This window comes from Triticum aestivum, chromosome 3B (genome assembly GCF_018294505.1).
Source record: "Triticum aestivum cultivar Chinese Spring chromosome 3B, IWGSC CS RefSeq v2.1, whole genome shotgun sequence".
Classification (NCBI taxonomy): domain Eukaryota; kingdom Viridiplantae; phylum Streptophyta; class Magnoliopsida; order Poales; family Poaceae; genus Triticum; species Triticum aestivum.
Genome location: NC_057801.1, coordinates 337,368,535 through 337,389,709, shown reverse-complemented (window position 1 = coordinate 337,389,709; position 21,175 = coordinate 337,368,535). Strand labels below are relative to the sequence as shown.

Sequence of the window (21,175 nt, the reverse complement as noted above, 5' to 3'; positions counted from 1 at the left end):
ATGTGCCCCTTTTGCAGCAATTCCTCCACTTTCTCCTTCAATATATCATGCTCCTTTGGGCTCATTCGATAGTGTGGAAGATTAGGAAGACTTGCTCCCGGAATTAAGTCAATTCTATGTTGAATTCCTCTCATCGGTGGCAAGCCTTGTGGCTCTCCAAGTATGTTCTGAAATTCTGCCAATAAACCACGTACCTTTGCTGGAATTTCAACAGTCAGGTGCTCTTCTCCTTTTACAACAAGTGCAGCACACAAATCTGCCTCCTTCAAGTCTTCCATAAACTCATGAGAGGTATGGGAGATAGTTAACATAGTTTTCCCCTCCTCCTTAGAGGTATTACCTTCGGTTTTGTTTGGTAAGATAATGATCTTTCTCTTGTTCCAAATGAAAGAGTAAGAATTTTCCTTGCCCTTGTGTGTAGTATCCACATCAAATTGCCAAGGTCTCCCAAGAAGAACATGGCTGGCATCCATGTCAACCACATCACACAACACATTTGAGCGATAATGCTTGCCCAAAGAAAGTGGCAGGTTGCATTGTTTGGTGATCCTCATATTCACTCCTTTCTTGATCCACCCAATAGTGTAGGGGTTTGGATGATCATGAATATCAAGCTTTAAATGGTTCACCAACTTCTGGGAGATAAGATTCTCGCAACTGCAACTATCAATCACTAATTTGCATACCTTGCCATTCACCGTGCATTTGCTCTCAAATATTTTCTTCCGTTGTGTGTTGTCAGGTTGTGGTGTGGAACATAGGAGACGCTGGATCACACATACCACCTCTTCACCTTCTTCTTGACAAACCTCTTGCCCCTCTACATCTTCAGATTCGTATTCTTCCTCATCGTCTTCACCATCAAGGATAGTTGTGTTAACAAATTTCCTTAGTGGGCAGCCGCTGGATATGTGTCCCTCTTCACCACATTTATAGCATTTTGGGCCTTCATTGGACTTACCCTTGCCTCTAGTTTGCTTCTGGATGGGTCGTTTTGCCTTAGGTGGAGCGGTCTTTTCTTCCACTCTATTAGGCTGACTCCTAGACGAGCCTTCGGTATGAGGATATGGAGCCTTAGTTGCCTTTCTTGTCCTCACAAACCTCTCGGCCTTTAAGGCTAGAGCTTGTGCTTGATCAACGGACCAGATTTGTTGCATCATCAATCGATCTTGAATAGCATCATTGAGACCATTGATGTACCTTGCAACTTGTTGATCTTCAGTTTCAGCAAGGTTGCACCTCACTTGTAGCCTTAGAAACTCCTCCGTGTAATCTGAAACAGTCCTATTTCCTTGAGCACAGTTTTGAAATTGGATAAATAGGATCTGGTCATAATCAGGGGGCAAAAATCTCCCTTTCAAGAGACTTTTCATTTGCCGCCAAGTTCTCACATGAGGTTCTCCTCTCAACCTGCGCTCTTCTTGAACGCGATGCCACCATGCACCGGCTCCTCCTTTCAGCTTGTATGCGACCAAAGGAACTCTACGATCTTCCGGAACCTCCATGACCTCAAAGAAAGTCTCCACTTCATATAACCAATCTAGGCACCCTTCAATATCAACATTTCCATTAAAAGTTGGGATCTCAGCTTTCACTTTGTATGTATCCCTTTCATATGTAGGGTTGTGTACTCTCCGATATGCATAGAGATCAGCTTCTTCAAGGGCTTCATCATATTTTCTTCACCTTCAGAAGTTTCAACATAAATTGGCCTTCTTGAAGCACGTTGAACAGCACGTTGTTGTGGCGGTCTTGCTCCAAGATTACTTCTCCTTTGATGAACATCTTCTTCTTCTTTAGATGAATCTCCTTCATTGGTAGCAGGGGGAACACCCTTTCTTATCATCTCAACCAGCTGATCAAATCTCCGATTAAGATCTTCACGCAGCTCTTTGATTTGTTGTTCTGCAGCATCCATCCTCTTCTCCAATTGCTCCATTGCTTGCTGCAGCTTGCTCTCGAAGAGGACAACAAGAACTAGTATGGGTCAACGAGGCTCTGGTACCACCTGAAGCAGCACAAAGGTTGTGGAGGAGCAACTCCATCTTGCTGCTACAATGTGTACAGCACAAGTGTTAAAGGAACAGCTTCAACGTGATGCGCTAGATATCGCTCTAGAGGCGAATGTAGGCTGATAGGGCAGCAAGAGTTCAATCCAGAACTCCTAGGGCACAAGATCTACTCCAAGATCTTAGATAAGAACAACAAGTTCTATTATAGGTAGGGGTACATAGTCTGGGTACAAAGTAGAGGTGAGGACCTCTATTTACAGGGCTTTGGGAAGCCTTCACATACTTCTACTTATAGCTAGAATACTCTAGAAACATTATTTAAGGTTCATCATTCTACTCATAGCTACTCACAACTAGAAGACTCTAGAAAACAGTAGGTAGGATAAAGAAAAGAAAAGAAATACTAGACCACAACAGAAGTATCTAGAAGTAGCCAATCGGATTTGACATATGATTATATTTTCATGTTCCTCATCTATTGTTCCTCATCATTCCAGCACCTAGCTCATAGCTTCTGCCCAGCCCTAGCAACCCTAGGGTTTGGCTAATCTTTGCGTTTTGCATTGAAAAAGGTCGGTTTACCTCCACGAAAGTGAGGATTCTGTGGTGCTGTGTGGATCAATTTCGTGCAGCAACACATTTGTTGATTTCATTTTTGTTTTGGAGTGCATGAAACTTAATTAAATAACCATATGTTGCTGAGTTTTAAGACGTGCACAATTAATAATGATGATGGGAGTGATATGGATAGCTCAAACAAAAGAAGATGAGCTCATGCTTATGGATGCCTATTATGTTATGGATCATAACCCAAATACTTGAAGAAAAAGAGGAGAGACCATTATGTACAGCGCAATAGTGAGTCTTTGAAAACCTTAGCGATGCAAAAGATTGTTACACATTGTTCAAAATGTACCAGCCTTGTTTTCAAGTATTACATACCACAACTGGTTGAACACTACGAACTGAAGTCGACAAGGAATATTTTCATGCATTAGACCAGTGGCCGAGCTACAGCAAGGCTACATGGGCCATGGCCCGCCCAACTTTGTAGCATTTCCTTCTATGAAAGTCAGCTCATGAGCCCAGAAAAATCAGACATTGGTATTCTTTGGCACTGTGGCCCGCCCAATCTTTTGTTGGAAGCTCCGCCAGTGCATTAGACACTACGAACTGGTTGAATATTACATACCACAACTTGTCTACTTCCCGCGTCACACGTGAGGGGGTGTTGAAGCTTAACAGACACAAGAAAAGGGCGAGAGGGAGGCCAGCAGGGATGGGTAGGGCGCGTCACACGTGAGGGGGTGTTGAAGCTTAACAGACACAAGAAAAGGGCGAGAGGGAGGCCAGCAGGGATGGGTAGGGCGCGACGAGGTGGAGCTTCTGGCCCGAGGATAAGGCTCGGGGTGGCCTAGGTCGCCTAGGAGACGATCGGCGACGGAGGGCGGCGATTTCCTGTGAGCTCAATCGCGACAGCTGCGGTGCACGAAAGCAGCGGGCGGTTTTGCTGCATGCAGTAGCTGCAGAGCGACGGCGTCATGGTCGGATCACCTCGAGCTGGCAGCGTCTGGGCTGCCTCGTGTTGGAGTTGGGGAGCAGGTATGAGCGAACAGCGGCGGCCGAAAAGAAAGGGGAAATCGTATCAAGCCTTTTGCAATTTAGCCCTTGAACTGTTTATTAATCACGTACTATTTCCTGATGTTGGTATGTGTACGGAATAATTTCGAGGGTGTGCAGTAACCGATTTCGGAGTTCAGGGTTGAGTCTTAAACAAAGCAATAACTTGAGGGCTAAAAGGTGGACTTCTCTCTTCTAAATATACCGAAAAAGGCTTTCGCCCCGCTTTATATATAAAGCACCAATCAACAAGCACCCAGTACAAACACACGCCACGCCAACGCAACACACGCACACACCCAGGGCAGGACACTTAGGCGCTGAGCGCAGCAACACCAACCCTAGCACTACCACCATGCAAAGATGAAGCTACATATGACGAACCATGTGCTCCAAGGCGGCGCCTTCAGGAAGGGAACAGCACCGGAGCGCCGCCACCGCCCGATCCAAGGATCAGAGTTTCCCCCGGAGCCGCATGACGGGCAATGAGAGCCGTGACGACGCCTTCAAGAAGGGAACGATCTTTGCCGCCACCGGTCCGTCCGAAGATAGAACAGGTTTTCACCTCAGCCAACACTCACCGCCACCGAACGCCACACCCCGGCAACCACGCCGCCCACACGGCCATGGTGACCGGGCAGCACCAAGGCACGGGCTCTGCCCACGAGCACCGCGCTACCACCACCAGGGCCGCCGCCCCAGCATCCAAGACCTCGACACCACCTCACCCGAGACCCGTCGCACCCCAACGAAAGAGACGAACGGAAAGGTCCCACCTTTCGCACCCCTGGGCAACCCCCAGCGTCAAGACCCAATAGGTCGCCCAAAACTGGCATCCACCGATCCATCCTGCGGCCGCGAGCGCGAGACGAGCTCGGTCCTGCAGCATCGGGAGGGGGACGAGGTCAGTCCTCCTGCACCGTGCGCGAGACGAGCTCGGTCCTGCTGCATCAGGCGCGGGACGAGCTCGGTCCTGCAGCACCGGGGCGCGAGACGAGCGGTGGACCGCAACTGGAAGAGGACCAGCCCATTGATGGGAGTAGCGCCCGGGCGACGAGGAAATGGGGTGAAGATCGAGAAGGCCCGACCGCAGACGAGCCAATGTCGGAGAAGCCGGCCGCTGCCATGGACAGATCCGTCGAGCGACCGTGAAGCCGCCACAACACCGGGAGGCCACCACCAAGACCTCCCCACGCCGCCGCCAACGGCCGGAGCAGCGGCCACGCCCGACCGCTGCCCTACCCGCGTCGCCCGTCGAGCTCCAAGCGCCGGAGCCGCTGGGCACGCACCACCGGAGCCACGCGCCGCCGACTGGCCCCAACGCTAGATCCGAGATCGGTCGCGCGCCACCTCCCGAGACGGGAGCATTGCAGCCGCCCCGCCGAGCGTGGAACTAAGGGAGCCGGAGCAGGCCACCCCGCGAGACCGCCACCGCAGACGTCCAGCGCCGCCACTCGAAGGGGCCGCCCCGCGCCGGCGCCCACAAGCGGAGGGGGAAGAAGGGCCCCGCCGCCGCCGTGCCCACCGAGCTTTGCCCGACGAAGCTTGCCGGCGGCGGCAGGGGGAGGGGAGGGACGCGGCAGCTGGAGATCCCCCCCCCCCCCCCGACGCGTGCGGGCGTGCCGCGGGAGGAGATGGGAGGAGAGAGGAGGAGCGGGGCGGGCCAAGAGGCGCGCGCCCGGCGGCCGCGGGAAGGCTAGGCCGCCGCCGCCGGCGGCGGGGGAGGGAACCCTAGCGGGGGTCGCGGGGGTCTCCTCCTGCCTGTCTTTTCTTGTTCTAACCATAGGTAGCTCTGACAGGGCCTACACATGGAACATAGGAGGGGCAGCCACAGCTTGTGTGTTGCTCACAGGTGGAGAGGCGCGGTGGTGCGGAGACATGCAGGACATGGGTGGTGGCGGTGGAGGAGGTATGGGGAGGTTGTCACAAAAAATAAAAAACCTAGGTGGCAAGGTGGGTCTGTGGGAAGGCTCCAGCCGAAGTTCCACAAGTGGTGGTGGAATGGGTGTGGGCTCGGTGTTAAGTGCGGAGCTCAGAACAGAGCACTATGTACTGCATTGTATACAGCTGCAAACTCCTGTCGGTTTTGAATCTGTACTGCTCTTTATATGAATTTTAGGGTTACACATTTTGCCAAGAAAGAGCATAACTGCCCCCTACCGTGAGGATGACCTTGGGACCATGTGGATTATTGTGGCGACCAAATAGCATGATGCAGCACAGTGAGTCGCAGTGTTAAGTGCGGAGCTCAGAACAGAGCACTATGTACTGCATTGTATACAGCTGCAAACTCCTGTCGGTTTTGAATCTGTACTGCTCTTTATATGAATTTTAGGGTTACACATTTTGCCAAGAAAGAGCATAACTACCACCTACCGTGAGGATGACCTTGGGACCATGTGGATTATTGTGGCGACCAAATAGCATGATGCAGCACAGTGAGTCGCAGTGCATCGACAGTATTGATTTATACTAGTGCAAATCCTGCTCCTCATCTTTACTATTAAGCAGAAGTTCTTAGCTGTAGTTAATCTCACTTATGAGGTGGAGGATCAGCATATGTGGACACCATCTTCTTCGGGAGACCTAACGACCAAATCAGCGTATTGTCGTTTCTAATCACACTAGTACAAAGAGCTCAAAATCCGTACAAACTAGATGATGCATCATAGAGTAATTTTTGTACTGAAGCTGCTAGTACAGCAGACTGTTCAAGCATACATAATAAAAATTCATGTTTTATTTTTTTTAGATAATTCCAAATGTTCTGAAACAACGCAGTATGATGATAACAAAAATCAAGTTATAATGGAGCAAGCATAAGAAACTTATTGAATTTAAGGACTGAGACAACTTACAGTGGAGCATCATCGTCATGTCTTATCCAAAGAACCACTTTACACACAACAGCAACTGTCTTGTTCAAACCTCCTGATAGGATGCTTATGGTTGCTTTCTTGTGGAATAACTTGACTATGATGGCATAGAGGGAGAAGTTAAACAACAGTAGAACAATTTTAACACAGTATACAACTTCAATGTTCGCAGTGCCAAAAAGAGTATTACAATTGACTTCATTCAGAGATGACACCAATGATGCTGATCTCTTGGGTCGTAGTCGTCCCTGTGAAAGAAGCCATAGGTAGAAACTTTTACACCAACAGACAAAAAATAGTTTTGAAAACCACAATAATGGTGTGCTTTAAGTCATTGCATTAGCATCGGAAATAGTTGGGCAAATAAAATTTGAATCGTGGAAAGCATGTGTGCCACTTAGGGCTGTTAATGGTTTGGGCTCAAACCATGAACCAAACCCAGACTAAACTTCCTTCGCAGTTTCCTAAGACCAAGGTCAAGGTCGTGTCAGAACCACTGAACCCATCTCTATCCAGGTGATCAGCCTGCTAATCAGTGGCACCATGGACCTTGTCTGCCATGACAGCGGCAGCTACCAATCTCCTCCACCACAGCCTCGAGGGATGATTCCTTAGACTGGTGACTTTGCCATTGCTGCAGTTGCCACTGTAAGATATTGTTCCAGTGTCGCATTCGCCACGATGAGCGCAAAGATGTGTTGCTACCGTCACACCAGGAACAGGTGCTGACCACACCACTGATTGATGCTGCTCCATTCAACAACAATCACAAAACGAGTTCAATTAGCTCAAAGTTGATGAGTGCGGACAGCAGCCGCCCTCCCTCTCTGTCTGGCTTTCTATTGCCTGCTTATCGGAAACCATCGACCCATACAAACCACTCTCTATTGAAACCCATCAAAGGCATTCACTTTCTGGGCTGGGTTGGTTTTCATCGCAAAACTGATTAAACGGGGGATCTCAACAGCAGGCCTATGTGCCACGAATAGTTATATCCTAAGGAGTTAACTAACACTTAAAAGGTACAAGTTATGGGCAAACTGAAACTATAAACCTGACAAGAGCACTCTCATGCTAAAACTGAGCATGGAATTGATGTTGTAACATATGTTATCGTATCATTTCATCTAGGTTGTACTGAATCCCATGAAAATTGTTAACTTCTACATATATGCATAACCATTAAGTAGCATCACACGATCGAGACTAAAGCTCAAATGAGACCAATGAGACAATCCTGTTAGTTCATGTCCAGTGCTGCAGTTTGCAAGTGCACTTACTATAGTTACAGAAGGTACCTTCGTTGCATTCTCTAACTTATCAAGGAGATTGATGATCTTCTGAACTTCTATGTCAGCCCTGAGAGCAGGATCTTTTAACGCAGCAGCTTCATATCCGCGAAGGGCACTTTCATAGTTCTCTAAGTATTTGTAAGCCTGGAAGGAACCAAAAATATTATGGAAATGGAAAGTATTGGTGGAATTTTTAGCTGACTCTGCTACCCAATTAAAGATCTGGCTACTCACTGTGGCACAATTATAGTAGAGGTCTGGATTTAGTTTCATAGTTTCATCCTTCTCCTGAAACAATTTATTGAAACAACATAATACATGCTTTACATTTTGAAAGAATGGAAATCGATATAAAAAAATCCATCTCATAATTTAAGAAATTACAATTTGCAAACTAATAAGATGCGCAGAAGTATGAAATGCACAACTTACAGCATTTTGATATGCTTTGATCGAATGATGAAGCCTAGCTTTGTCCCAGGCTACGCTCGCAAAGAAGCTTGTGAGGTATGCATTACCCAGATTATCTATATACAGAAAAAGGCAAGTGAACGGTTTTGAAATGGTAATCTTGCTGAAAAAACTGAAATTACATCTCAGAATAGTCAGTAGAAGTTGTTTCAGCAAGACAATCATTGGTCATTACATAATGCTAGCCTAAACAAGCGGAGGAAAAAACAGATTTAATGTACTCATAAAGCAAAAGAATAATTTATCTTTTGTTTCTTTCGATACTACTAGTAACCCTGCCCTGTTAGCTCCCTTTTTCTCGAACGGCCTGCTAGCTGTTTTCATATATATAACTTCTAGTGATGCCAGGAACAGAAACCTTTCGCATTTAAATGTGGGTTGAGTACCACTTTGGCTGTGTTTGTCATTGCAGTTAGTTGAAACTATCTTTTGTTTAGAAAGAATTATTCCAGCGCAATATAGTTCAGCAACCACAAACTAAGCCATCATCTTAGAAGTGGCGCCTAACTTAAAGAAACTATTCATATGGAATATTCACATATGGCATAATTTGTCCGAGGCGAGATGATTGAGAGAAGGAATATTAGTATTAGCATTGGGGGGATATATATATATATATATATATATATGCCCTTGGGCAATAGAGATAAGTTGCATCCATTACAACACCTACTACTTCCACAGCCAAAGCACCTTCCACTTCTGCTCCTCCACCACCACCAGCTCGGTTGCCCCCACAAAGGTTCCAAAGACTAGTGGTGCATAATTCTCCTTTACCAGTGCTGCTCTTGCACAGAAAATCAAGGAGTAGCTACCCTTCCTTCCCGCCGAGAAGGTCTCAAGGGTTGTGGTATCGGGCAAGTTTCACTCTATGAGCACTCAAGTCAAACCTCTTGTCAAGGACGTGAAAGCCATCAAGGCACGGATAGAGTATGATGAAGATGCCATGCGATCTAGCGATGATCATGAGCATGATGACATCATGACAGTGACCTGCACCTAGAGTTTGTTGGTGACCACCACCTCCTTTGGCAACCGGATTTTCTTCGCTGACTATTCACCTCTAGTTCAAAAACATCCCCCGTCAGCCACCACTACCGAGATCAAAGCCATGACCTTCCTCCGGACTCCTTCCACGATCATCAACAACGAGACTGCCGTGAGGGCATCTTCGCCTCCGGATGTTGATCAACCTTAGTCTAGTGGGACGATAGTCCTCTCACTTTTTGGTGTCTTGATGCCAAAGGGGGAGAGGGTCTAATTCTAGACTAGCTTCGTGCTTTTTGGGAAAGAGCTTTCCAAGGGGGCAGTTGTTTAGGAGCTAGCATTGTTGAGTTACCGGTCTTGCTACTTTAACTGATTCTTATGACTTGTAAACTCTTAAGTTCCATGTTATGACGTTGTAATCAACTTTGCACTTGCGCTTTATGCTTATGCTTTAGTGCATCTTTTGAGGTCATTAACAAGTGTTTTATCCATGTTTGTTGCATGGTAGAGAGCATATTTACATTCTTGTACACACTGTGTATTCTCACGGATTCTATAGTATAGAGAGTTTCTCACATTACCAAAAGATTGTTGTGCATTTGCATTTCAAAAGCAAATTCTAAATAATGCACAATTTTTGGGGGAGCTCCCATATATCATATATATGTAATTATAACTTTGTACACTTGTTGCATATCTTTCGCGAAACTTTAATAAATGTTGTCATCAATGACCAAAAACAGGGAGACTGAAACTGCATCTATTGCCACCTAGGGGGTTTTGCATTATATGACACATGATTAAAGGGACTAATGGTTGGTGACCCCCACTTCTTCAAGGACAAGTGTTAGCAAGGCTAAGGACAAATTTTTAGTTGTTAGTGATCCAAGATCACATCGAGTCCATAGGTATGTCTATACCATCAAAAGGGAATCAAGTATGTGTAGTGATGAGCTTCTTGCTATGTGCTTAAAGATCGAAACCCAAAATCACCCAAAAACCTCAACCATTTCCCTAATATTCTCGCTCTCTTTACACTGTTAGGAGCCACCAAGCCAGATTCATTCAGAGAGATGGTCGTTCCAAAACCCTTGCCCATCAGGAGCCTACATGACAACTCCACTCAAAGCCACCAAAGCACTTGTGCAAGCCGCTGTACATCTGTCTGGACCTATGAACCATCTCCGATCGGAAATTCCGAATGAGGTCCAGTAGTGCGCGCAGGTGTGTCAATGCTAGTTGAAGCCTCTGGATACTTTCTACTCAGACCCTCCGAGCTATACAAAAGTTGCCTCTTTGCAGTTCAGTCGGAGCCTCCAAGCTGATCATTCGGTGCCCCTGAGCTGTACAGAGAAGTGTGCAACAGTCAGATATTTTAGGTCTGACCTATATATACCCTAACCCTGTCCCACCAAGTTCACTCAAGCGCTTCAACTCAAACATCCACTTCTAAGAGAGAAGTTAAGTGTTGTGAGGACTTGTCTACTACAGTTATACACACAGCCCCCAGCCACACCTCCTCAAGTAACAGAAAGACAAAGACCGATCATCAGACCTCACACACGTCAACTTAAATATCAGGTACATTCAATTCTAAGAACTTACACTAATGCTCATGAGAATATGACTAACTAAATCAAATATGTATGTATTACTCCCTCCGTTCCTAAATATAAGTCTTTTTAGAGACTCCGTATGTAGTCCATATTGTAATCTCTAAAAAGACTTATATTTAGGAACGGAGGGAGTATTAAGGAATAAAGCACCTGGCAGGCACTGCAGCATGAGCAATCATACGAGGAATGAAGATGGCCCTTCTAGTGAGGATAAGAGGATTTCAAGACTTTGTGTCCGCCATAATGACACATGGAAACATGGATGAAATATACAAGACGACACTTCATAACTTTGTCCATAATCATCCATAGGTGTTGTGTGACCTCGCTTTTAGGCCAGGCCCATAAAATAATGAAATACAGAACAATAAGCTGTTTCTAGAGTCCGTATTAGTGGAGAAAACGGACTTAGGGTGGATTTCGGCACCCTCCTTGGGCTGGCCGAATTTCCCCTTTGTCCCATCATAAATACCACCCCTAGGGCATCGTTTAGAATTGGGTTTGGTTTACTCAAAAGCTAGCCGATGTTCCAACTTCATGTAAACTGACATGTCCAACGCCATTAGCGAACTGCATTTGGAACCCCAGTTTAATCAATCCTTAGTTTGCAATACTTAGATTGTTATTCTTAGTTCTCTTTTGTTCTGGGTCAAACACAGGGGATTAGACATTCATGGGCAGGCTGGCCGTGCCTCTGACATCATCGGTAACCCCAAGGATACAAGTCTAGCGGTAAGGTGCACCATCTAGTGTCTGGTGTAGTTAGGTAGTCAAGGACCTAAAGGTCGATTCAACGCAAATCGAATAAGTGCCTCCAGCCTCCCACCGAAAGATCAAACACCCTTGTGGCTATTATTGCGCTGAGTTCAAAAAGCATTCTACTCCAACATCCACGTCAAACCTTTGAATATCTTCTCTCCTATTTACTCTCAAGTCTATCAAACATCCAAACTCTCCAAATCCAAAGATCTATCCTATGACAGTTTGAGTGTGGAGGAGATTATCTTATGAAGCATAACCAAGGGATTCATCAAAAAAGAAAGGGCAGCCCGGTGCGCAAGCTCCTGCTTGCGCAGGGTCCGGGGAAGGGTCCGACCACTTTGGGTCTATAGTACGCAGCCTTTCCCTACATTTCTGTGTTTCCAGGACTCGAACCCGTGACTTCATGGTCACAAGGAAACAGCTTTACCGCTGCGCCAAGGCTTCCCTTAAAGGGATTCATCAAAGGCAACCGTATATTGTAAACTTTTGAGGGTGTGCGCCTCCTAGATCGACTAGGTGTGCTTGGGAGCCTTCAAGGTGTAAAGGCACCAAGAAATTTGTGAGGGCTTGGAGATCATATCCCCAGTGAGACTTGACCTTTGTTGTCTATAAGCCACGGTGGAAGATAGATTGGTCTGCGCTTGGTGGGCATGTGGGCAACCGAACCAAGACCTACAACATGTCATGCAATCAGATGTTCTGACATGCAAAACTGAAGGTTAGAATTACCATGTTTTAATAATTTCTAGAGAATAAAGAAAATAAAAACTAAAAGCAATTTATGCCCTAGGAGGTAGAGCATGCTTAAGAACATATTCCTGGTCAGAAAATAGGTTAAAGATCTTGAGTGGCCATTTAGATTTCTTTTTTTTTCGAGAAAACGCAAAGGATTTGCGCTTCATTGCATTGAAAAGATGGGAGATTACAATCCTCCTAGGAGGCTAGTGCTACAAGGGTCAAGTTCCCCTTCAGTGGACGTCCCAGGATGTGGGCAGGACAATCCTGAGCCCCTATGCCCCGGCTTGTGCCCAGCACTTGGCCTCGGCCTTAATCCTATCCACTAAATCTTCTACCGAGGGTCGCGCATTTTCAAAGACACATTCGTTCCGGTGCTTCCATATCATCCATGGGATGAGCATGGCGATGGACTGTAGGCCTTTGCGCAGCGCGTGGGGCGTCTGCCTTTTCGTTTTCTGCCACCAGTCCATGAGCGTCGGCTCGCTGTTCGGTGGCTGCGAGGGGATGCGTGTCCAGTCCAGTCCAGGATGGCGTGCCAGATCTGCCTGGAGAATGGGCAGGCCAGGAGCAGGTGCTGGATTGTCTCAGGGGCCTGATCGCAAAGGAGGCATCTTGGGTGGTGTGGCAGGCCGTGGCGCGCTAGGCGTGTCGCCGTCCAGCAGCGGTCCTGGTTGGCAAGCCAGTGAAAGAACCGGACACGCGGCGGTGCCCAACTCTTCCATGTCAGCTTCCAAGAAGGGCACCTCGTGGATCCATGGAATGTCGCGGCATAGCAAGATTGTGCTGTGTAGGTGCCGCTGGACGTCCACCTCCAGCACAATCGGTCAGGCTCGTGCGTGAGGGAGACGTTCTGCACGGCCTGCCATAGCATCAGGTATTGCCCAATCTCGTGGATCCCAAGCACCCCTTGGATGTCTCGTGCCCAAGCATTGCCCATTAGGCCTTCCGCCACCGTTCTCGCTTTGCGTCGCCGCTTGGGGATGCATTGATGTAGCGCAGGGGCGAGCTCGCAAACTTACTGTCCATGTAGCCATCGATCTTCCCAGAACAGGGCCGTCGCTCCATCCCCAAGGACCATGGTGGTGGAGGCGACGAATAGCGCGCGCTCCTCTCTAGAGAATTGGAGGTCGAGCCCTTGCCAAGCGCGGTCGTCGTCCGTGTGCGCGTACCATAGCCATCGCAGCCTCAGCGCTAGGCCGGCACGCTCCAGGTCCCGAATCCCCAAGCCGCCGTGCTCCAACGGCCGGCACACATGGCGCCGGTTGACATGGCAGTGTCCACCGTTGGCTGTTGCGCGTCCAGCCCATAGGAAGCCTCGTTGGATCTTTTCCAGCTGCTTGAGCGTCTTCTTGGGTGGGGCAAATGCAAGCATTTGGTGGACCGGGATGGCTGAGAGCACCGATTTGACCAGTGCTAGTCTTCCGGCCTTGTTCATGAGCCATGCCTTCCATGCAGGGAGCCTAGCAGCCACGGAATCGACGAGGGGCTGTAACTGGGTGGCGGAGGGGCGTCGCAGCGTAAGTGGAATGCCAAGATAGGTGATGGGCAGCTCGGCCATCGCGCATCCTGCTTGAGCAATCGTTGCGGACTCGAGCTCAAGGTCATACAATGTATTGATAATATGCAAAAATCACATAATCAATGCATCTTCAACTCAAAAATCACCTACTATATTTTATCAACAAACTAACATCATGGAATTAAAACTACAACAGCATCTCTAGCTAGGTAAGAGCACAGAACATATGCAAATATATTTAGAACGAGGGACTCGTACACCAGGAATTTCCATCTTTTATGTCCAGCATTACAGCTTCTTTTGCATGATTAATGCTCTCTTCCACTAACAACGCTTGGTCTTCACTAGCTGCAGATGCAAATAGAAAATACATGAGTGCAACGAGATGAAAATTTGCCGACAAAAAAAAATCAGCTTCTAACAAACTAGGTGGAAAATATTATCTAAGAGAAAAGAACTCATGCACAGAAACAATCAACAATAGATAATCCAACACATCAGAAAATTATGTTGAACTTCCCCAAAATAATAACTCTTAACCAATAATGCCTAGTCCTTTCTGTAAAGTGGATCGGTGAGCAAGAGGCTAATCTGAACACCTATGGGAGAAACATACCATAAATTAAAGCTCACGGACCACCCATGAAGTTCTCAAATTCTACTCAATTTAGTGACAACTCCATCAAAAAGGAAACTAACCAATTCAAGCCAAAGTCAAGATTATCTATGGAGCAAGGCTTATACAACGGAAATGGGACTAAGCAAAAAGCACAAATTTAAACTATCAAAGTCTGATTTGTGTTAAGGAGTATTACTATTCGTTTAGGTATTCGTATTGGTCTAGATTTCCTTTCTTGTACTCCAAGTCCCCCGTACTATATGTTTGCCCCTTAGACTATGCAATAGATGCAGTCATAACATCCTATCATGCAACTCGTCCTCTCGATCACCTCCCTCAGCCTCTCCCCCGATCTCATTCTTATCAAACGGATTCCACTCCTCCCTATCGATTCTTTTTTCGGTCATATGGATGATCCCCTCCTCTCCGGCATGAAGCGTCTGCCCCGTTTTCGTGCTCAATCTCGACCGTTTCCCAGTCTTCCCCCGTTCCCATCATTTTTCATGGTCCAAGCTTCCAATGGTCATCTCCTTGACTGGATCGACATCATAGCACATGGGTGCTGGAAGCTAGAGTCCCTGGGTCGAAGCCATCTTCTCCCAAGATAGTGCTAGGATCAAAAAGCCCCTGGATAATGCCTCCATTGATAGTGCTAGGATCAAAGTTGCCGGAAATCCAATCGGAGCACATCGATGCTCCACTCTGGTGTTGGGTCGAAGCAAGAGTCCCCACCCGATTCACATCTTCAGGCCGCCCCCATCCACTAGGACCTCATGCCACCTCTAGCTAGACATGTGTCGTCGTCGTCCCTCCCTCCTCCCTCTGAATTGCAACATCCTCTTTGTGAGTTCCTTCCTTGTCTTCCTGGAAAAGGCTAGATCTATTTTTCTCTATCTTTGGCAGCATCAGGTGGGTCCCTAGTCCGCACCTTATATACTGGCGTGGCTAGGGTTACACAGCTTGACCCGGGATGGTTCAGGGCCTCGAGACCTACGCAGCTTCACATCTCGGGTCTTGTATCTTGTCTGCATCTACTTCAGGCTCGCGACCCTCTCCGGGCTGAGTACTCTAACTTCATCCGTCATGGGATCGCCCTTTCAGAGGGACCAAGGGAGGCCCTCGGGATCATGTCTCGCATTCTTTGCTCTACAACCTCGTTAGTAGCCCTCGAGTGCCAGGCGATCTTTTCTTTGCAGATTGTGTGGGACTTGTTGAAACTCCTTCACACAACTCTCGGCCTTTTGGAGAAACCACTAATTTTATGGATGCAACTTATTCTTATTGCATAGCCCAAGGGGTATATGCAATATTACACAAGACTTGGGTACAAGAAAAGAGACATAGCCTAATAAGGACTGCTAGATCCAATACTGATACTCCTTAACAACATGGTGGGATCGCATGGCATGAGAAATATAAAAGCACAACAGACTTGGTAGACACAATGGAAAATAGAACAAAGCTAGAAGCTAGGAAGCACACATGAGACAATGATACATGAGCCATCGTGTTTGCAAAAGAGGCTAAGTAGGAGGCGGTGAGGATAAGATGCTGACGAGGAGCAGCGGAAAAGAGCAACTAGCGGACGAGCGCCCAACAACAGTTGAAGGTGCATGTGCGAGATGGAGTCGGCAAAGAAAACCGTTGAAAAATGACCAAGCGTCGAGGAAGAAAGACAGTGCCTCATGATGACATTTTTTCTTGATTTTCTTAGAAACATTTTTCTTGATTTTCTTAGAACATCGCCCGACACAGATGGACATGCAATCAGGAGAACACAGGTGACCAAGAAGTAACAGGCCCAAGCACTAGCAACACCCAGCTAGCACAGCCGTACACAACATCAGGGGCAACTTGAAAGGAGATTCCTAGCAATGGTGGCGGTGGCCGGAAGGGCAGAAAGGGGCCGGAGCGACATGGATGGCGGAGAAGGGCCTGACTGGCATGTGTAGGCAGTAAGCTGGCCGCACTCGTTGATTTGGGAGATGTTGGCGATGGAAAGGAGGCGGCAGCCCACGTCTGCCCAGCGGGGGCACACGTCTGGAAGTGGGCACACGCTTGAGTAGGAGTGAGCACGTGGCGTTGAGCCCAGGAGTCGTCAGCTCGGGTAGGAGTTCCTCCCTCCCTCTCTCTCTCTCTCTCTCTCTCTCGTCCATTCCGACTTCCCCCATGCTCGTCCCTCCGAACAAACTCGACATCCTCTTGACGGTACTGTCGAAACGAATCTATATTGGCCTATGTCTCTTTACGTATTTGTATTAGTATAGATTTCCTTCCTTGTACCCCAAGTATATTGTACTACATGTTTGCCCCATGGGCTATGCAATACATCTAAGTTGCTCCTCTAACAACAGGCACAATGGCACAATAACATCAGCACTACAACAAATAGCCAATGCTTCGATACAATACTAAGTCTCGCGATAGTCTTATTAAAAACTTCTTTACTTATCATCCAAGTAATGCTGTAAGATAATTTGAGCAAAAATGGCAGATTAATTTTATTATCTCACACAAAAAAGAGCAGAAATTTTCTTGTAATTGTATACAAAAAACAGATTATGCATGCCTAGCTATTCATCGGTGGAGTTAGGGCGGTGGCATGGTTTGCAATAGAACTTTGAAAAACCATCGGCTGAGTGATAGAAGACATCCTTACATTGAGCCATACTCCTTTCAAGCATTGAGAGTTGACATAGTATTTTCTTATCTGCACCCTGCCAAATGAAATTATGCTCTGGAGAATTAAGAAATATATAAGAACAGAATAAGTAACTACATCCAGATTAATTTACCTTACTTAGTGCTAATAAGAAACAGTTCCTTGCTGATGCCAAATTCCCCTTCTTCCAGATGCAGTTACCCAAACATAGCCATGCATCCACAAGAGATGGATTCAGCTTTACCTATCCAGGAGCAACAGACATTATTTAGGATTCTAACCAGGAAAACTCCAGGAGCAAGAGAAGGAATTGTTTAATCTTCTGCTACGTACTGCTTTGGATAAATGCTCTTCAGCCTCCTTACAATAATCTGGGAAGGCATCGAGTATTTTCCCCATCAAAAATTCATAAATAACACGCTCTTCTGGGGATTTTCTTTGCTCTGTAACGTATGAGAAACTAAAATTAATACAGAAACAGAGCATGGCATGAACATTTCTACAAGGGTGAACTACAAGAAATCTGATGAAGATACATATGCACATATTTATATGAATAGGTGTAAAAACAGTTCGAATAGTTTCCAACCAATCTGAACTCTTTCTTTAAGAAAAGCAGTCAGATAATTAGTTTACTTTCTTTTAAAGAAAAGGTAGACCATTGTCTACCTTATGCATTCAAATCGAGCCATAGCCCGGGTGACCAGAGGTCAATTATGTGAGTTTGGTGGAAACAGAGAGCTAGGCAGAGCAACATCCATTCTAACTCTCTGGAAGCGATTGACGAAAGATTTGGGTGCACCTTGTGTGCCAAAAATCCTTCTCAACCTGAGAAGAGACGTTGCACGAAGGGTCTCAAGCAAAAGAATAGAGTACGGGGGAAATCAAGTGCAGCCTGCCCAGGGGTGACTATTGATCATGCCAGAAAGAGATGAGAGAGCCATTACGTAGCACACAGCAGGAAGATTGCAAAACCCAGGGGATGCAGGATTTAAAGTTTTCCAAATAGTAGTTGTCGGAATCGGGGCTCAGGGGACCCAAGAAGGTTCGAACTCTGGGGTGCGCTCGCTGCCTACGTTCCGCTCTACCTCGCGACCCTCAACTCCACGACGATGCTCCGGAATGCTCGAGCTAAGGAAGGAGAACAATGTACCCAGCCATTTACCCAGGTTCGGACCACCTTGCGGTGTCGACCCTACTCCTGCTTTGTAGTTGAATTGCCTCGCGAGGGAGGATGAGTATTTGTGTACAAGGGGAAGATGGATGACTTTCGAACCCCTCTCTACGGTGGCACCCTGCCCTTACTTATACTAACCTTGGTTCTCTTCCCCCGAAAACACATGGCGGGAAGGGTTGCCTCAACGGCCAGTTTGAAGCGAGACAAGAGTGCAGTCTATCCTGACAAAAGCGGTCTTCACCTGCAAAAGCCTCCTGCCGTGACGCGTCGGTGGGCCCGGTGATGACCTCCGTCCTGGCGAGCGTCTTGGTCTTCTTGCACCGAACGGATAACCTTTGGGGATTGCTTTGGGAACCGGTGCGTTGTCCTTGCTCCCTTAGCACGAAGAGGAAAGACTCCTCATCCGCGCCTGCTGGCGCCCCTCTGGCTCCGCACGTCGCCACGTGCATCACCCACGTGAAGACGCAGGGCCGCGTGACTCCGCCGCGCAGCCCTTGACTCGCATGCCCCTGCAAGGGGCCTCGGGAGGCAGCCTCAGGAAGCCGCCCCGCGAGAGGGCCTTGCGAGGCTCATGGTGACACTCGATGACGCACGACTCGCGAGGCAAAGCCCTCGCGAGGGTCTTACTCATGACGCCCTGGAGGTGGGCCTACTGGTGGCGCCGCGCTCTGGGCCGCAGGCAGACGGGCCTGGGTACCCCAGTCCCACGGGCCCGAAAGTAGCCCCCAGGCCCGCAGCGTGCACGACCCTGTCTGCGAAGGGAGGGGGCGAAACGGCGCGGGCCCCATTCGCCTGCGGGTCAGGCTCGACGCGTGGCGCACGACGTGGCGCTGGACGCTCCCACTTCCCCACGATGCTTCGGCAACTGCCCGGGCTAACATAAAGCTTGTCGGGCACGGCGCGGGGCCATCATTGCTCTTCCTCTGTTCTGCATCCATCTTCAGAAGGCGAAGGGGCACGGACTGGCCCCCAACAAACGCTATATAAGGGCAAGGGGACGGACCCCTTGGCTCATCTTCTTCGCTCGTGGCTTTCCGTTTCCACTCGCCGTCGTTGCAGCCATGGCGCTTATGAGGAGGTTTTCCGCTGCGGAGAAGGGAAAGGCAGCGCTGGAGGAGGAGCCGTCGAAGGCACCGAGGGGGCAAGGCCGCCCTCGCAAGTCCGCCGCCGCGCCGGGGGTGCCTCCCCGGGGACGCGGGCGTCCTCTATTGGCGGCCTACGCCGGCTCAGGCAGCCGCTGAAAAAGCTCTGCCCGCGGGCGTGGACGCGGGGGGCGAGGCGGCCATGGCCGGGGTGGCCGAAGCGGTGCAACCGTCCTTCCGCCCCAGTCATGGAGCCACTCCGTTGATGCGGCCTACGAGTTCATCGTGGGCATGCACTGCGATCCCTGCACCTGGCTTCGGCTCCCAGACTCCTTCGCGGAGGAGATGGCGGGCTGCACGCCGCTGGGCTTGTGGGTGCAGCCAGACGGCTGTTGCTACGGCCCTTCCTGGGTGGCGGCGAGTTCTCCCCCGCCGGCTTCATGTTCCTGAAGCGGGGGTGGAAGTCGTTCGCCCTCGCCCGCGGCTTGAAAGAGGGGCACATCCTCTACTTCAAGTACGACGGGGCCGCCACGCTCTTCATGAAGATCTTCGGGGTCGCCGGCTGCCGCCTGAAGTGCTGCATGGAGAGCGACGACAGCGACAGCCCCGACGGCGATGACGGCGACGCGTCCTCCTCCAATGGGAGCGGAAGCAACAACAGCTCCCCCCAGAATCAAGAGCAAGGACGAGGACTCCGACTAGGGTACGGCCGATGTCCGAGCCGGCGCCCTAGGAGCGGCGGCCTTCGCGATGAGGTTTCCTTTTGTTTTTTTTTCTTTTCACTGCATCGAAACGACATGGGCCCCGTGGGGGCGTGTAAGGAACTATGGCGCTTGCGCCTTAACTTTAATGCTTTTGTGGTTCGAAATCGAGATCATCCTTAACGTTCCTCGTTGAGCTTGCACCCTTCTTTCGCGATCACCCTAACGCTCTGCGTCGCTAGGACCCAGCCCCGAGCGGGCCTCGACCATCGCTGGTATGTCAGGTCGCGATGCCTGGGACAAGGCCAGGAGGTGAGGGGGCCGAGGTCCGGTAAGAACTCCTGAAGCATGGTGCTCAGGAGGTCCCCCTTGACGCGCAAGCGGCTCATGCGGGAGGAGGGGCTTCTGCACCAGACGAGGTCACGAGAGGAAGGAACGCTATCAAAGACCACCGAGCCGCGTGGGGCTGTTAACTTAGCTTTTCGGGGCACGGTGCGAGGCGGCCGCGGCTTGCGAGGAATTCACGCGATGTCAGGACGCGTCTCCCTAGAGCTTTATCTTTATTCCGTCTTCTATCTGCGATGGGTCAATGTAAACCCTGCGAGGGGTGCGTGAAAAAATTGTCACCTTTGCGTTTTAACCAGCACCTCTATGATTTAAACTGTGTATCTCCTCCCCATGCTTCCTCGCAAGGCTCGCCCCTCTTTTTCTTGCTCGCCAAACGATGCTCTACGTCCTCAGGGCCCGGCCCTCCAGCGGGCCTCAGCCGCCACTGGTATGTTAGGTTGCGATGCCTGGAACAAGGCCAGGGGGTGAGGGACACCGAGAGCCAGTGAGAGCCCCCGAGGCGCAATGCTCTGGGGTTCCCCTTTCGAGCGTGCAAAGTGACTCGCACGAAAAAGAGGTTGACCTGCCCGGCCAAAGGTGCGTGAAGGAGTTCGCAACGGCAGCGGGAGCGCCGCGTGAATGGTTTGTACTTAGCTTTTCGGCGAAACGGTAAGCGCTAATCAGACCCGTCTCGAGACGCGTCGCCCGAGGCCT

The 21,175-nt window shown here is 49.0% G+C and overlaps 1 protein-coding gene across 6 annotated transcripts in view; it reads right to left on the bottom strand.

The window, feature by feature from the left end:
* LOC123069842 (tetratricopeptide repeat protein 5) overlaps nucleotides 1-21,175 on the bottom strand; it is a 56,752-nt gene that overhangs the window by 14,621 nt on the left and 20,956 nt on the right. For 5 of the 6 annotated variants that reach the window (XM_044492784.1, XM_044492785.1, XM_044492786.1 and 2 more), the window contains 9 exons: nucleotides 17,508-17,617; nucleotides 17,308-17,418; nucleotides 17,172-17,229; nucleotides 14,152-14,241; nucleotides 8,233-8,327; nucleotides 8,035-8,088; nucleotides 7,789-7,944; nucleotides 6,699-6,756; nucleotides 6,491-6,605 (listed from right to left, as the gene is read on the bottom strand). In XM_044492784.1, the coding sequence (XP_044348719.1) occupies nucleotides 6,491-6,605; nucleotides 6,699-6,756; nucleotides 7,789-7,944; nucleotides 8,035-8,088; nucleotides 8,233-8,327; nucleotides 14,152-14,241; nucleotides 17,172-17,229; nucleotides 17,308-17,418; nucleotides 17,508-17,617 (847 nt within the window). The remainder of the gene's footprint in view (nucleotides 1-6,490; nucleotides 6,606-6,698; nucleotides 6,757-7,788; nucleotides 7,945-8,034; nucleotides 8,089-8,232; nucleotides 8,328-14,151; nucleotides 14,242-17,171; nucleotides 17,230-17,307; nucleotides 17,419-17,507; nucleotides 17,618-21,175) is intronic. The other variant, XM_044492783.1, reaches the window with a different exon arrangement.